The 16567-nt window shown below is 44.2% G+C and overlaps 1 protein-coding gene across 1 annotated transcript in view; it reads right to left on the bottom strand.

Annotated features, from left to right (window-relative positions):
- LOC135879400 (broad substrate specificity ATP-binding cassette transporter ABCG2-like) overlaps window positions 1-12319 on the bottom strand; it is a 32760-nt gene extending 20441 nt beyond the window's left edge. The window contains exons 1-6 of the mRNA XM_065405371.1: window positions 12111-12319; window positions 11108-11167; window positions 10405-10519; window positions 6917-7069; window positions 5693-5850; window positions 3512-3663 (exon numbers count right to left, since the gene is read on the bottom strand). Coding sequence (XP_065261443.1) covers window positions 3512-3663; window positions 5693-5850; window positions 6917-7069; window positions 10405-10519; window positions 11108-11167; window positions 12111-12319 — 847 coding nt within the window. The remainder of the gene's footprint in view (window positions 1-3511; window positions 3664-5692; window positions 5851-6916; window positions 7070-10404; window positions 10520-11107; window positions 11168-12110) is intronic.
- Between the last annotated feature and the right edge of the window lie 4248 nt (window positions 12320-16567).

Genomic DNA, 16567 nt, shown 5'->3' with positions numbered 1-16567 from the left:
TCATGAATCTCATAACAATTATTCATGCCTTTGTGATTTCCTTATGGAATTATTAAATTATGCTTCATATGGGGCTATCCATAAAGACCATTTAGAAATTATACTTGGTTCAGAATGCAGCTGCTCACTTATTTAGCAGGGCAGGATGTACAGAGAACATTAGATCAGTTCTCCAAGGTCTGAATAGGCTTCCTCCTGTTCATTTCTGGATGCAATTAAGGTATTGATAGTAATGTATCAAATTCTGCAAGATTTGGGACTTGACTACCTAATGAACAATTTCTCTCTCTATGTGCATTCTTAACAGCTGCAATCAGCTGAGATGCTCTTGTTCAAAAGTCCTTATATACAAACATCCAGGATTTGCAGGCAGGATGTTATTAGTGGAGTGCCATTGACTCTGGAACATGCTTGCCCCATTGCTCTGACAGAGTCTATTGGAATATTCAGATAAACATTTTAAGCACATTATTTCACAACACAGCTAAGACTTTTGAATTAGGATATGTGGTTAGAAAACATTTAGTTGTTTAAAATATTAAAAATTGCTATATCTTAATAGTGTTCATATCTTACATTTCACTTTTGATGCAAGCTCTACAGGAAGATAATGAGCCTTGGGCCTGGTCTACACTATGAGTTTAATTCGAATTTAGCAGCGTTAAATCGAATTAACCCTGCACCCGTCCACACAACGAAGCCATTTATTTCGAAATAAAGGGCTCTTAAAATCGATTTCTGTACTCCTCCCCGACGAGCGGAGTAGCGCCGAAATCGATATTGCCATTTCGAATTAGTGTTAGTGTGGCCGCAATTCGGTGGTATTGACCTCCGGGAGCTATCCCACAGTGCACCATTGTGACCGCTCTGGACAGCAATCTGAACTCGGATGCACTGGCCAGGTAGACAGGAAAAGCCTCGCGAACATTTGAATTTTATTTCCTGTTTGCCCAGCGTGGAGAGCACAGGTGACAACAGAGAGCTCATCAACACAGGTAACCATGCAGGCCAATAATCGAAAAAGAGCACCAGCATGGACCGTACGGGAGGTACTGGATCTCATCGCTATATGGGGAGAGGATTCAGTGCTAGCAGAACTTCGTTCGAAAAGACGAAATGCCAAAACTTTTGAAAAAATCTCCAAGGGCATGATGGAGAGAGGCCACAATAGGGACTCAGATCAGTGCTGCGTGAAAGTCAAGGAGCTCAGACAAGCCTATCAAAAAACAAAGGAAGCAAACGGTCGCTCCGGGTCAGAGCCGCGGACATGCCGCTTCTACGCCGAGCTGCATGCAATTCTAGGTGGGGCCGCCACCGCTACCCCACCTCTGACCGTGGATTCCGAGGGTAATCTCATCAGCCACACCTAAGGATTCTGCGGACAGGGAAGAGGAGGAGGAGGAGGACGAGCTTGCGGAGAGCACACAGCACTCCGTTCTCCCCAACAGCCAGGATCTTTTTCTCAGCCTGACTGAAGTACCCTCCCAAGCCAGTATCCAAGACCATGACCCCATGGAAGGGACCTCAGGTGAGTTTACCTTTTAAAATATAAAACTTATTTTAAAAGCAAGCGTTTTTTAATGATTACTTTGCCCTGAGGACTTGGGATGCATTCACGGCCAGTACAGCTACTGGAAAAGTCTGTTAACGTGTCTGGGGATGGAGCGGAAATCCTCCAGGGACATCTCCATGAAGCTCTCCTGGAGGTACTCCAAAAGCCTTTCCACAAGGTTTCTGGGCAGTGCAGCCTTAGTTCGTCCTCCATGGTAGGACACTTGACCACGCCATGCTAGTAGCAAGTAATCTGGTATCATTGCATGACAAAGCCTGGCAGCGTATGGTCCCGGTGTTTGCTGGCATTCAAGCAACATCCGTTCTTTATCTCGCTGTGTAATCCTCAGGAGAGTGATATCGCTCATGGTAACCTGGTTGAAATACGGGAATTTAATTAAGGGGACAGAGGTGGCCGTTCCTACTGGGCTGTTTGCCTGTGGCTGAAAAGAAATCCTTCCCTGCAGTTAGCCAAGCGCGGGGAGGGGGGGGAGGAATTGGCCCTGAGCTTTTCGCATTTGGCTAGCAGGGATCTTCCCTGATACCAGCCACGCGGTGGGGGGAGGGGTAAAGCAATCATCCCAGAGAATTCATGGCGGGGGGGGGCGTTAGTTTGGTTCCTGCAGGGATCTTCCCTGATTCCAGCCACGCGGTGGGGGGAGGGATAAAGCGATCATCCAGAGAATTGGATGGGGTGGGGGGGTTAGTTTGTTTTCTGCTGCTGAAGGTTAACAGGAAAACCCCAGCACTCAACGGGCTTTGCTTGGTATGTGGGAAAGGAGGGCGCAGAAGCTGAAAGACAATGGCTTCTCAACTGTGAGGGCTGCTCTCATCTTGGTATTCTGGCGCTTCAGGGCAGGGGACAGCAAGTCACAAAGTTCCATGAAAGTGCCCTTACGCATGCGAAAGTTTCGCAGCCACTGGGAATCGTCCCACACCTGCAACACTATGCGGTCCCACCAGTCTGTGCTTGTTTCCCGGGCCCAGAATCAGCGTTCCACGGATAGAACCTGCCCCATTAACAACATGATCTCCAAAGCACCGGGGCCCGCGGTTTGAGAGAATTCTGTGTCCATGTCCATGTCCTCATCACTCTTGTCGCTGCGCTGTCATCGCCGCCTCCTCCTCGCCTCGTTTTTCTGGTCCTGGTTCAGCATAAACTGCACGAGAATGCGCGAGGTGTTTACAATGTTCATGACTGCTGTCTTGAGCTGAGCGGGCTCCATGCTTGCCGTGGTATGGCGTCTGCTGTGTTCACCCAGGAAAAAAGGCACGAAATGGTTGTCTGCCGTTGCTTTCATGGAGGGAGGGGTGAGGCTGTACCCAGAACCACCTGCGACAATGTTTTTTGCCCCATCAGGCACTAGGATCTCAACCCAGAATTCCAATGGGCGGGGGAGACTGCGGGAACTATGGGATAGCTATGGGATAACTACCCACAGTGCAACGCTCCAGAAATCGACGCTAGCCCCGGTACATGGACGCACACCGCCGAATTAATGTGCTTAGTGGGGCCGCATACATTCGACTTTATACAATCTGTTTCCAAAATTCGAATTCTGTAAATTTGGATTAATCCCGTAGTGTAGACATACCCTTGATGATTGCATATGCCAACTTTGGTCTTGGGATATAAAGCTTTTATCATAGTCCATCATCTCAGAGGCCACAGTGACAGGGATTCATGGCTTAAATAAATGATATTTGCTACTTTTTTTTTTTAAATACTGAATGCATTGTTAAACAAGATGTCATTCATTCCTTACTTATACAGTAGGGCCCAGATCCTCAAAAGTATTTAGGTGCCTAACTTCCACTGAGATCAATGGGAGTTAGGTGCCTAATTACCTTTGAGAATCTGGGTCAAAATCAGTATAATGTGCTGGAAGGCTAGAGGCCAACATCAATACAATGTGCTGGAAGACCACCATTGTGACTTGAGCTCCCTTTGAAAGCTCACCAATAGATTTGAAGTATTGCAGAGCATTCCGAGCAGGGCCATGGTACAACAGGCTTCCTGCAGCCAGTAACATCAGGCTATCAAACAATCTGAATATGGAGTACCGGGGCTGATGGAGTGAAAAGATTATTGTTTTCCCCTGACTTGACATCCTGAATGCAAAAAAACAAAATAGGAGAGGCATTAAACATCTGCAACTACAGTATTCCTTTTCTCTTATATTTTCTTTCTGCTATGAATGGCTAATACCACTCATAATCTGAAGTAATGACAAACATATCAGATCAAATCCTGGAGTCCTCTCTCAATTTGTACTCAATCCTTACTTAAGCAAATGCCCATTAACTTCAATAGTAGCTTGTTTAAGTAAAAACTGAGTAAAAGAAGAATACGGACCTCAGAATTTGGCCCACTATCCATAAATTATTCCCTTATAATGAATTATTCTCACAATGTGTACCTAAGCATTCATTATTCTCTTGATGATTTGATAGCTGAAATGAGATGAAAGGCCACATATTTTCCAAAGAACGATTTATAGAAAATAAATTCTTGTGCAAATATTTGTAACATCTTAGGATAAGTTGCATATTGTTTTATAAGATATAATGGAGCAAACAAAGCAGAAGAAAGTTTAAAAGGGCCAAATCCTAAAGCCCTTACTAGGTGGGACAAAGAGAAAGTGGGGCACATCAAGTCTTGGCCAGATTCTAACCTCCCATACCTAAAGGACCAAGAAATGTAAATTACTGCAGAAGCGTTTAAGTGTAAAGTAACTAGCAATGCTCTTCCTTCCATGAGGTGTGGCATTCCCTCACCCACTCCAAACACATGACACATTATTCAGAGAGCTGTCCTAGGGATATTGAGAAATGGCAGGGTAGGTAACTGTGAATGCATGAGATTTCTATATCAAAGTTCCTTTCCCTGAGCAGATCCTCCAAAAGGATTTGTTTGTTGGTCCAAATTCCCTGCCCCTTTTGGCACAGTGTGGATTGTGGAACAGGAGACAGAGTCTGACCCATTGTAGTGAGGCAGACTGGCCTCCCACTGAGTCAGAGAGGGAGGAACCATTCTGTGATGCCTGGTGGGCGGAGCCAGGCTAGGCTTGCCCCTCCTGCTGAAAGCTAAGGGGTGGGGCAGGAAGTATAAAAGGGAGAGCCTATAACCCAGTTGAGTCTGAGCCAGGGAAGGAAGCAAATGTCTCCTGGCTGCTGCAGCTCTCTGGAGCGAAACCTGTGCTGCGCCTTGCCATGCCCTGCCACTGAGGGAGACTGACCCAGGCAAAGAGCTGCCAGGACTGCCATTCACCACATACCCCAAAGAGACCAGGGACAACCCTGAGCTGCAGGTACATGATGGTGGGCAAGCAGAAAGTAGCTCAGGGTCAGCCAGCTATGGTTAGGGTGACCAGCTGTCCTGATTTTATAAGGACAGTCCCAATTTTGGGTCTTTTTCTTATATAGGCTCCTATTACTCCCTGCCCCCTGTCCTGATTTTTCACATTTGCTGTCTGGTCACCCTAGCTATGGTCCAGTTGTATTGCTGCCTGAATCCAGGTCAGTGTGTTGTGGCTGGATCCCCCCTGACCCAGTGGTGGAACCATCTGCCACCATTAGGACCCTGGGCTAGGACCTGGTGGAGTAGGGTGGGCCTGGGACCTGTGGGGTGGCAGCTTCTCCACCTTAGGCCAAGGGGCCTACATTTGTCTGCCCTCTGCCTGCGTGAGGATGACAGACTGTCTGGTGTTCCACCCTGCCTGAAGGCCTGAACTCCCTAAGACTATTTGATTCCTCTGCCCTGGCTGAGGGCTGGAGCCCCGAGACTGTTTGTTTGCCCTACTCTGTCCTGCCAGAGGGGCCTCGACCCCACCACTTGCATCACAACTCCCCTGAAACAGGGCAGTGCCCCAGTGATGTGGTGAGGTGGAGTGGCCTCCCACTGAGCCAGAGCGGGAGGGATGACTGCTAAAGCACTACACTAGCTGATAGCAGAATTAGAAGGAAATTCCATTTGTGGAAGCCTGCAGTTTCCATTCCCTTACATGGGAATAACCCAATCATAAACCAATACATCAGCCTGTGACTATTTCTAAACATATCTTAATTCCAGATACAGTATATAGAGTACACTTCTATCAAAGACAAGATAGTTCTTTCCCAGTGATTTCATTGCAGTCACCTTTTCAGGAGCAGCAAGACAGCATTGGCAGTGCTGGCATCTAATCCAGTAGTTGGTTCATCTAAGAACAAGACTGCAGGGTCAGTAATGAGTTCCATTCCAATATTGGTCCTTTTTCTTTCTCCCCCAGACACCCCACGAATAAACTGGGTGCCAACCTAGTGCAAAAGAAGCATCACATCTTCAAAAGGAGATTTCTTTATTAATTAATTTTTATTAACCTTCTCAAAATCCAGGCAAATATTAGAGCCAACTTCAGGTGTTAGATCAGAAATCAATATTTATATGAAACAAACACATTCACATGATTTAGTGATGAAATGATAGCAATGCATCAAAAATGAAAAAATGAACCAGTTTTCTAACCAAAAAAATTAAGATAAGGTTAAGATGGTAAATGTAGGTAGCTTTTTAAAAAGTGCCTTATTAGAATGCTGTAAATTTAAAACAAGTAGCTATGCTGCTAATCCCCAGGACTTCTAAGCACCTCAGGATTAAAAAATACATATAGACCCGTATTTAGTGTGTGTGAATGGTGCCACAAATGGTGGGATGTCGGGGAGCAAAGTGCAATTCTATTCTGAAAAGTGTGTAAAAATGCACCTTCTAAATCAACAGATCTGCTCCCTGCATGTATGCAAAGTCATAGCTGGTTACTTTCAGGACAAAAATAATTTGTACTGCATTTTATTCCTATGAGAGAGCCTGAGATGTCATCTGTTCTTTTAACAGAATTATTTAACTAACTTCCATTTGCTCAACCAATCAGTGACATCTGTACATCCCCCATTCACTGAATGGGGTTACAGAAGTATCACAAGACATCATTTGATATGCAGAATCTTTATTATTGATGATAAAGTGCTAGAAAGAACGAACTCAGCTTCATTTACAGAACCCAGGGTTTAACTACAGAGATGGAAGTTAGAAAAAACACTTTTTGAATTGTAAATTGAACACATTTGATATAGAAATCACTGAGCTACTATGTATAGAACATCACAATGCCATTTTCAAGACTCTCTTCAGGGTAGAAGTATACTTTAAAGTAGTCTTAACTCTGAATTTCCTGCTTTTCAAATGTTTGTTGATTGTAACTACAACATTCTAATGGGGTTGGTTTGTTTGTTAAATGCTATGTAATTACAACACCAACTGTCTCATACCTCAGCTTTTTGTTTGGTAATATTAAATACCATATCATGCTATGCCATGTGTAGTTACCTTGGAATCTGCCACTTTGGCCAAACCCAGTTCCCTGATTATTTGGTTCACTCGTTCCTTCTTTTCCTGTTCAGACACGGTACTTGGCAATCGGAGTGCAGCTGAGAACTCAAAATTTTCTCTCACTGTCAGGGTCCCCATAACCACATCATTCTTACAAGACACAAAAATATTAGCAAGTTTTAGTCTCAAGCGTAATTTTTCCTTTATTTATACCATGCTACAGTATTGTAACGAATAAGCATTAACATCTGCAGGAAGGGAAAACTGAACAAGACCAAAGTTCACAAATATGATACTTTTGATACAAGAGTCCAACAGAGCTTTTTCCATCAACAAGCAAACGCTTTTCAGATATATGCCTCATCCTTTACAATTAAATGCTCTCTTTACTTTTGAAATCGTATTAACATTGTTTAACTTCTCACAGTGGAATCTGTACTGAGGGATTTCGTGCCCATGAACTAGGGAGATTCCCCAGCCCAGAGAAGTCCCAAACTCTAGTGGTCTGTTTACTTGTGCTGGAGGATGCCTGGCTGTGGTCTGTGGAAATAGAAGCCCAAACCCTTACTGTATTGGATTCCCACTGCTAGATAATCTAAAACCTGGATATGACAGAGGTCTGTAAAATCATGACTGGTGTGGAGAAAGTAAATAAGGAAGTGTTATTTACTCCTTCTCATAACACAAGAACTAGGGTCACCAAATGAAATTAATAGGCGTGCAGGTTTAAAACAAACAAAAGGAAGTATTTTTTCACACAACGCACAGTCAACCTGTGGAACTCCTTGCCAGAGGATGTTGTGAAGGCCAAGACCAAGGGTTCAAAAAAGAACTAGATAAATTCATGGAGAATAGGTCTATCAATGGCTATTAGCCGAGATGGGCAGGGATGGTGTTCCTAGCCTGTTTTCCAGAAGCTGGGAATGGGCGATAGGTGATGGATCACTTGATGATTACCTGTTACGGTCATTCCCTTTGAAGCATCTAGCATTGGCCACTGTTGGAAGACCGGATATTGGGCCAGACGGACCTTTGGTCTGATCCAGTATGGCCGTTCTTATGTGGGAAACCCCAGGACAGGGAAAGCCCATCCTCTGAATCCAAGGGAATCCAAGACCATGTTTGGCAGGTATTCCCCAGGATAGGAAGTCGTCCCCCACACCCCCATGAGTGAGAATGCATTGTGCTGATGAATCAAAGGTTATATATGGTATGGATTCACCAGGGAAGGGAAATGGTGTCCACTGGATACGGAGTTTTCCTGCGTTCTGCCTATAAAGCCAGAGCCCAGTTGACTCAGTTTGACAGCTAGACCTAATCTCTGCGAAGGGAGGGAAGGGCAGTAGTCTTTCCCGAAAAGATTATAGTACCTTCTTTGGGATTGAGGGAGAGAGTTGTCCTCTGTGGCAGCTCCCCAAAGATGGAAAAGGCCAGCTGGCTACCGCCAGTTGATATCAGCTGAAAAGATGGAGGAATGTTCATGGGACAAGCCCCAGGTGGAGAAGCATGGGAAAGATGGGGTACGAAACATTGTTTTTGTGCTGATCCCACATGTTGTGCTGATCCACCCAATGTTGACTCTGGGAGAAGTAATTTCTCAGAAAAGGTAAAAAAAGTATATAAGACCATTTTCTGATCTCAGTAGCATTGGTCAGAATAACTTCATGGACTTTAATGGAGTTACTCTGGTTTACACCTTTATATCTGGGCTCACAATCTGGCCCGTAGTATCCAGATGATATTTCAACTAGATATGATAATATTCAGATTTAAGATAGCGAACAGTTGGTGCCTGAACTATATGACAATGTCTTTTTAAATGGTGGTCTCTCAAATAAGATTCCAGGAGTTTGCTGAATTTTAAGTCTCTTTAAACTCAATAATTTTTTTTTAAATAAGAAATTTCAGATAACTTACAAGCTTCCAAAGCTAGTTTTTGGTCATACATGGCTGATCCATAATCTGCTGCTAGTCTTCCACAAGCCAGCCCTCCACACACACCCCAAATTTATTGGGAATAATTAGTCAACTATAACTCTGATATGGTCCCTACTCTGGACAGTCCCTATAACAAGTCACACTCCCTCTCCCCATAACTAGACCTGAAAGGCTATGTCTACACTGCAGCTGGAAGTGAGCTTCCCAGCCAGGGTAGACAGACTCACGCCAGCTCTGCTCAAGCTACTGTGCTAAAAATAGTAGTGTGGACATTGCAGCTCAGACTTTCAAGATTACCTGAGCCCCTCAGTCTGAACTCAAGTAGCTAGTCTGAATCTCTTCCAGAGCTGCAACATCCACACTGCTATTTTAACGCACTAACTAGCTTGAGTGAAGCTAGCATGAGTCTGCCACACTAGCTAGGAGGCTTGCTTCCAGTAGCAGTGTGGACATACCCTAAGCTCTCTCTAGGATATCGCAGTTGGAGGCAAAAAGAGCAAAGCAGAAATCTGAATATAAAAGTAGTAACAGGACAAATGAAAAAACTGTATAATGTAGATAACTTTGTACAAAGCTAACACAATTGGGCCCTTACCCTGACTGACACCTCAAGACAATACTGTAATAAAAATAATATTGAAATAAATGTAAAGGAGGCACATCTGAAACAATCAACAATGGGGCACATGACTTACAAGGAGAAGCTGAGGGAACTGGGGTTATTTAGTCTGCAGAAGAGAAGAGTGAGGGGGGATTTGATAGCAGCCTTCAACTACCCGAAGGGGGGTTCCAAAGAAGATGGAGCTAGGCTGTTCTCAGTGGTGGCAGATGACAGAACAAGAAGCAATGGTCTCAAGTTGCAGAGGGGGAGGTCTATGTTGGATATAAGGAAACACTATTTCACTAGGAGGGTGGTGAAGCATTGGAATGGGTTACCTAGGGAAGTGGTGGAATCTCCATTCTTAGAGGTTTTTAAGGCCCGGCTTGACAAAGCCCTGGATGGGATGATTTAGTTGGTGTTGGTTCTGCTTTGAGCAGGGGATTGGACTAGATGACCTTCTGAGGTCTCTTCCAACCCTAATATTCTATGATTCTAACTGCAGGTCATTTTCCTGCAAATTTTCAGCAACGATTAAAAACATAACAATTGGGTTGAAAATAAAAACAAAGAAAATCTTCTCTTAACATCTTCTTGTAGTCTTTGAGGCCAATGAAAATAAGTTCAAATTCAGGTGAAATTCAGTCAGGGTGATCCAATATAATAACCAAAGTGTAGTAGAAAATGGAAAAACTACCAAACGTCACATGAGGTGTTTGTTTACAATAGAAAAAAAATTATCAAAAATTGGGACACTAGAAAAGGAGTAAGAAACACTACACTGGTTTCTACATTTTTTTATCAGGTTCTTTTGTCAATAAACTTTATACCATAATTCTCATCGTGGGTCTGTATGAATCAATTAGTGGTTAATTTTAATCCAGATTGTGTCTCTCTCTGGAGGGAGGTTAAAACAGTAAAGGCAGATAGTAACTGCAGGCTCATTTACCTGTACCACATATCCAGAGATACATTTAAAATTGGCAGGCCGAGGAGCTCCATTTATCAAAATCTCTCCAGAGAGCCCGTGAGGATCTTTCCTTGCAGCTAAGATATCCAATAGCCTAGAAAAAGAAAAATCAGGCTCCCAAAAGGGTTCTGAAGAGTAAATCTTTGAATAGTGGAGTAGGTAGAAGATAAATCTGGCATACAAATCCAGTTAACAAAATGTGATGTGCACACAATTTTGATGCTGAATGCAAGCTCAGCATTTCTCCTGTGACAAGATCTGCTCACCCAATAAGCAGAGGTGGGACTGTCAGGGTTAGGGCTCCCTGATTTTTAGGGAGCCTTTGTGCTGGCCCTGGCAAAGATTTGAGCAGCCTATGAGCTGCTGCAATTTATGCCAGCTGGAAAAGGTTCCAAAACTTAGATTTACATCACAAATTTAGTTTGTACACCTAAATCAAATAGCTGAACTCCAGATACCTTATTTTTGAGCATGGAAATCTGAGTTGTCCTTTGGGTGATAGCGATGCAGTTTGGGGCATATTAATTAAGAGTTTGGGTTGAAGCCACTTTGAACACTTGGCTCTTGTGTTCCTAATCAGCCGTACTATAAGTATGCAGGCACATTTTCTGTTTGGCATGGTTTCTCAACATGATGAATATGGATAACATAAAACAAGTCTTTTCATTGCTTCAATACTTACGAAGATTTGCCACTGCCAGTGGGTCCCAAAATTGCATTAAGACCGGGTCTCATAATCCCACTGCAAACAAAAGCAACATTTCCTGAATTCATGGTTCTATTTGTAGATTAATTCATTTAATTTGAAGGCCTTTTTTGTTTGTGTGGTATTGTAAAAACAAAATCCTTTGGGAACTGGTGACGTTCCTCAGCTATGTGAAATAACAAAATTATAAAAAATTTAATGATCTTCTAGCAAGTAATTTTTAGTTTTTAATTATATTTCAAAGTGGTAGCTGTGTTAGTCTGTATCAGCAAAAACAACAAGGAGTCCTTAGAGACTAAAACTTTAAAAAAAAAAAAAAAAAAAAAAAGCCCCACACATTTAGCTCCTCTTTTTCTCCCAAAGTTCAGGTCCAATTGCATACCTACTTTAGCATGGACATTTACACATTTTTCCTGAGAACTTTCAGTTTGTGCCTACAAACTGGTGGTGACTTGCACACGAATGTGATTAGACAGCTCTTTGCCATCAGAACTAAGGTGGGCCTTGAGTTAAGCATCTGAAAAGTGATTTTCAAACTCTCAAATACATCAGAGTTTCAATATGAATCACAAATTCCAACTGAACTGAGGTATTTCTTTGCAGTGCTGCAAACAACACATCTATATAAGGGTTCTAAACTACCAGCTCAGATAATTTCTTCACTTTTTTTTTTCTTTCAAATTATCATACAACATTTATAAAAGAAATAATATATCAGTACAGCATTAAGTTTAAATTAAATAACACACAATTGATGTTGTAAACCTCATGTATTAAATGTATCAATATCACATTAATTCTGTTTTATAAACTAATACAAAAGTTAACATACAAAGTGTGAATTCAAAAACTATTTTTTACAGTCATTTTATCAATCATTCCTGAATCCATCTGATGGATGTTGACATGAGGTTGGTGACTAAGTTGTATAAAAAAGAAAACAAAATTAACATACACTAGACATTTTTTAAATACGTACTTGATATCTTTCAAAATTTGTTTAGGAACAGCTTTTTGACAATATAAAAAGCCACTCTTCACTTTCACTCTGTAGCAGATGTTGTGAAAGGTCACAGTGGCTTCTGCAGGAAACTTTCCCTTTTCTACAGAGGACAGTTTTCTCCAGGGGAAGCCATTGGTACTTGGTTCTGATATCTGAATACTGCTGTGTGGTTGGTTCTCTGTCATTCTGAAAGGATGTTTCTGCTGTTTATAACAAAAATAATTATAGTAAAAGTTACCATTCACAATAAAAAAATCAATAGAAACAAGTAGTTAAAATATAATTTTAATGTTTTGTTGTGGGAGAAACCTACATGTATGGCAACATTCATGACACTCTCATATCCTACTAATTCCTCTTAAAAAAAAAAATCAACTATACAATAACAGCAAGGTTTCAGTCAATCATAGCATACCAAAATTGAATGCCATTATCCGAGAAATGACATAAAATACCTCCTGACACTATTGTTTTGTTTTTTAATAAAGCCCAATTCCTTCAAACTACTATTTACCTGTTAGCCTTTTCCTCAAAGCATTACTCAGTTTTTGAACCCACCAATGAACAAATTCAGCTAAATCATCTCCATAAAGTTACATCTCTGGAAAGAAGGCAACAGCAGAACTTTCAATCTTTACTATACAAGATACAATATTTTACTTTTTCATATTGTAACTCGAATATAATGCAAACAAGAGCCTGCAAAGAGACAAGACAAGTACCACATCTGTATTATGGCTAATTTTGTCCACTTTTATACTATACTTAATAACTCGGGCTCTACCAATTTCACAGCCGTGAAAAACGTGTCACGGACTGTGAAATAAGTCCTTCCCCGTGAAATCCGATCTCCCCGTGCTGTTGGGAGCACCCCAGCCAGAGGCTCCTAGTCCAGGCCGGGCGGGGGTGGGACAGTTGTCCTTCCCCTGCACCGCCGCTCTCGGTAGGGAGATCAGATCCACCACCAGAGGCAGCCCAGAGCTGGGCTCAGGGCTTCCACCCCCCTGGATTCTGCCAGGGCTCAAGGTGCCCATTTTTCCAGGGGCCCCGCAAATTGGCCAGGGCCCCTGTGTTAATCCGCCACTGACGGGGACTAGCAGCTATAAACCCTCAGCTTTGGTGCTCCCAACAGCACGGGGGAGACGCCTGCAGGAACCTCCTCCAGCTGCAGGAAGCGCTGGGGCTGCTGCCCAGCCATGGAGCTTCCTGCAGCCCGGGGAAGTACCCAGAGGTGGGTCTGATCTCCCCCGAAGAGGGGCTGTGCAGGGGAAGAGCAAGTCCTGTCCCTCTCCAGCCCGTGCAGGCTAGCAGATAGGAGCCCCTGGCTGGGGCACTCCTAGCAGAATGGGGAGATCAGACTCCTCTCCACCTCCAGGGACCTCCTCCCTCTTCAGGAAGCTCCACTGCTGCTGCCTTCAGAGCCCAACTGTGAAGGCAGCATGGAAGTGAGGGTGGCAATCCTGCGACACCCTTACAACAAATTTGCAAACGTCCCCCCCACAATGCCTTTTTGAGTCGGGACCCCCATGGTTACAACACCCTGAAATTTCAGATGTAAACATCTGAAATTGTGAAATTGACCAATTTTAAAACCCTCTGGCCATGAAATTGACCAAATGGACCCTGAATTTGGTAGGGCCTTATTAATGATTTAGACAACATAATGTTCAGTGCTATGACTATGTTTGTAAGTGACACACAATTACAGACAAAAAAATATTAGATTGCATGTGGGGGGTATAGATTTATATAAATCGATGTAAAGAAATGAAAGGGTAATGAGACTAAAAATAAATCAACCAAACCAAGAGTTATAAAGAGTCAATTGTTTTATGGTGATTTATTTGAGTATATATTTATATTTATAATGTTGTATTTACTGAAGTGCTTTTCATACAGACTATTTTTTGCACAATATTTACTATTGTTTAACTTTTACTTTAAATGAGAACTAAAAACATTTCTATAAAGGGACTGAGGGTTATCTAGTTTCTCTATCGCTTCTCTGAAAGGATATTTGTATGTGGTTGGGGTGTAGATGGGGGAAGATTGTATGGGTGGGGGGGTGTAGGTGTAAATGGGGGTGCAGTTGTGTATGGGTAGGATGATGTATATATTTGTGTGGTGTAGATTGGGTTATAGATGTGTATGGGGGTAGGTAATAATAATAATTAATGGAGATATCCTATCTCCTAGAACTGGAAAGGTCGTTGAGTCCAGCCCCCTGCCTTCACTAGCGGGACCAAGTACTGATTTTGCCCCACCTCACTAAGTGGCCCCCTCAAGGATTGAACTCACAATCCTGGCTTTAGCAGACCAATGCTCAAACCACTGAGCTATCCCTCCCCCCAGGTGTATGGGTGGGATGTAGGTGTAGATGGGGAGTTTGTGTATGGATGGGGTGGGGTATAGATGGAGGTGTAGGGGTGTGTATGTGGTTTGGGTGGGGTGTAGATGAGTTGTATAAGGTTGGGGTGTAGATATGTATGTATGGGGTGGGGTGTAGTTGGAGATGTAGGTGTATAGATGGTTGCAGGGCGGACGGGGTGTAGGTGTGTATGAGTGGGGTGTACATGTTTGGGGTGTAGGTGTATAGATGGTTGCGGTGCAGATGGGGTGTAGGTGTGTATGAGCAGGGTGTAGATGGGGGGGTTGTACATGTTTGGGGTGTAGGTGTAGAGATGGTTGCAGTGCAGGTGGGGTGTAGATGGGGGGGGTTGTGCATGGTTGGGGTGTAGGTGTATAGATGGTTGCGGTGTGGATGGGGTGTAGGTGTGTATGAGTGGGGTGTAGATGGGGGGTTGTACATGGGTAGGTGTAGAGATGGTTGCGGTGCAAGTGGGGTGTAGATGGGGAGGTTGTACATTGTAGGGGTATAGGAGTGGGGTTGCACCCCCTCCCCGCAGCAGTTACAGTTAGGGTGACCAGACAGCAAGCGTGAAAAATCGGGATGGGGGTGGGGGGTAATCAGGGCTGGCTCCAGGCACCAGCTTCTCAAGCAGGTGCTTGGGGCGGCCGCTCGGGAGAGGGGCGGCAGGTCCAGGTATTCAGCGGCAATTCGGCGGACGGTCCCTCACTCCGCCTGGGAGTGAAGGACCTCCCGCCGAATTGCCGCCACGGATCGCAATTGCGGCTTTTTTTTGGGGGGGGGGGAGGGGGTTGGCTGCTTGGGGCGGCCAAAACCCTGGAGCCGGCCCTGGGGGTAATAGGATCCTATATAAGAAAAAGAACCCCAAATCGGAACTGTCCCTATAAAATCGGGACATCTGGTCACCCTAGTTACCCTCACCCTTACCTTGCACGGCTCACGGGGGAGTCGCTGGCTGGATTTTCAGCTGCTGCTGGGATCCCGGCCCCGCTCCGCTCCCGGACTCAAGTCCGCCCCTCCCTGCGGCAGCGAGGCGCCTCCTACCGCCCCGCGCTGGCTGCGCAGCAAATGGGCAGGTGAGAAGGATGCACGGGCAGCACGTGGCGAAGTCGGGTGGCGGGTGCCCGGTTCGCGCTGATGGGGTCGGCTCGCGCCTGCCCATCCTCCCCCCCCCCTTCTTACTTCTCAGGCAGCCCCTCTCGCCCGCGCGCAGTTGTGTGTCCCCCTCCCAGCACGTGCAGAGAGTAACGGCTTTAACGGAAGCCACCGGCGGCTGCCACTGGGAGCGCGCGCACGTTTCAACGGCCCGGCCAGGGAAGCAGCCGCCCCGTTGTTTGTTCTCTGCCCCGGGCACTGGGGGCCCTTGCTCCGCGCTCCTGCGCCCACACTGACGCCGTCTGTTGTGCCCCCGCCCCCGCTCAATAAAAGCGTCTGAGAAAGAGAGCGCAAGTGTGGCGAGTACAGGCTCTTTTGTGCAACTGACAAAATTGAAATACCCCCCTCCCCCAAAAAAGTTTAAAAACAAACAGCGACATTATTCACCGACACTTTATTTTTATATATAAAAATAAATTGTGCCAAGGGTATCTGTGCGGTTATCCTGGAAAGCTGTGCAATAAAATTCAATAAAATAAAATCCAATAGTCTCCTTTTAATATTGCCCAGTTATAGATGTGTGATGCCAATTTCAAGAACCCTATGTAAGTGGTTGGCTCTAACAACAAAAGAGGGACTAGGAAAATAATTCACCAAAATCAGTGGCACAGTCAGATAAAGGCTTTATTTGTGAGCATGGTACAAACCCATAGTCATTTGATTAGGAACCCGCTGGTTTTAAGGCCATGGCACTGGTGAGCTATTGGCTACTTTGATGGTCATTTACCTTGACCTTGAAAGATGATTTTTAGAAGGTTTGCATAATAAATATCAATGTTACATACAAGTTTGCTTCTGTTATACAGGAATATATCATTTGCATATACTGTACAGTTCAGATATCTCACTGGAGCTTGTGACAAAACAGCTTATTTTGTGACAGGTCAGAAGAACAGACAATAATCAAATA

This window comes from Emys orbicularis, chromosome 5 (assembly GCF_028017835.1).
Source record: "Emys orbicularis isolate rEmyOrb1 chromosome 5, rEmyOrb1.hap1, whole genome shotgun sequence".
Taxonomy (NCBI): Eukaryota; Metazoa; Chordata; order Testudines; family Emydidae; genus Emys; species Emys orbicularis.
Note: the sequence above shows the minus strand (reverse complement) of the source record. Positions and strands in the feature narration are given on the sequence as shown.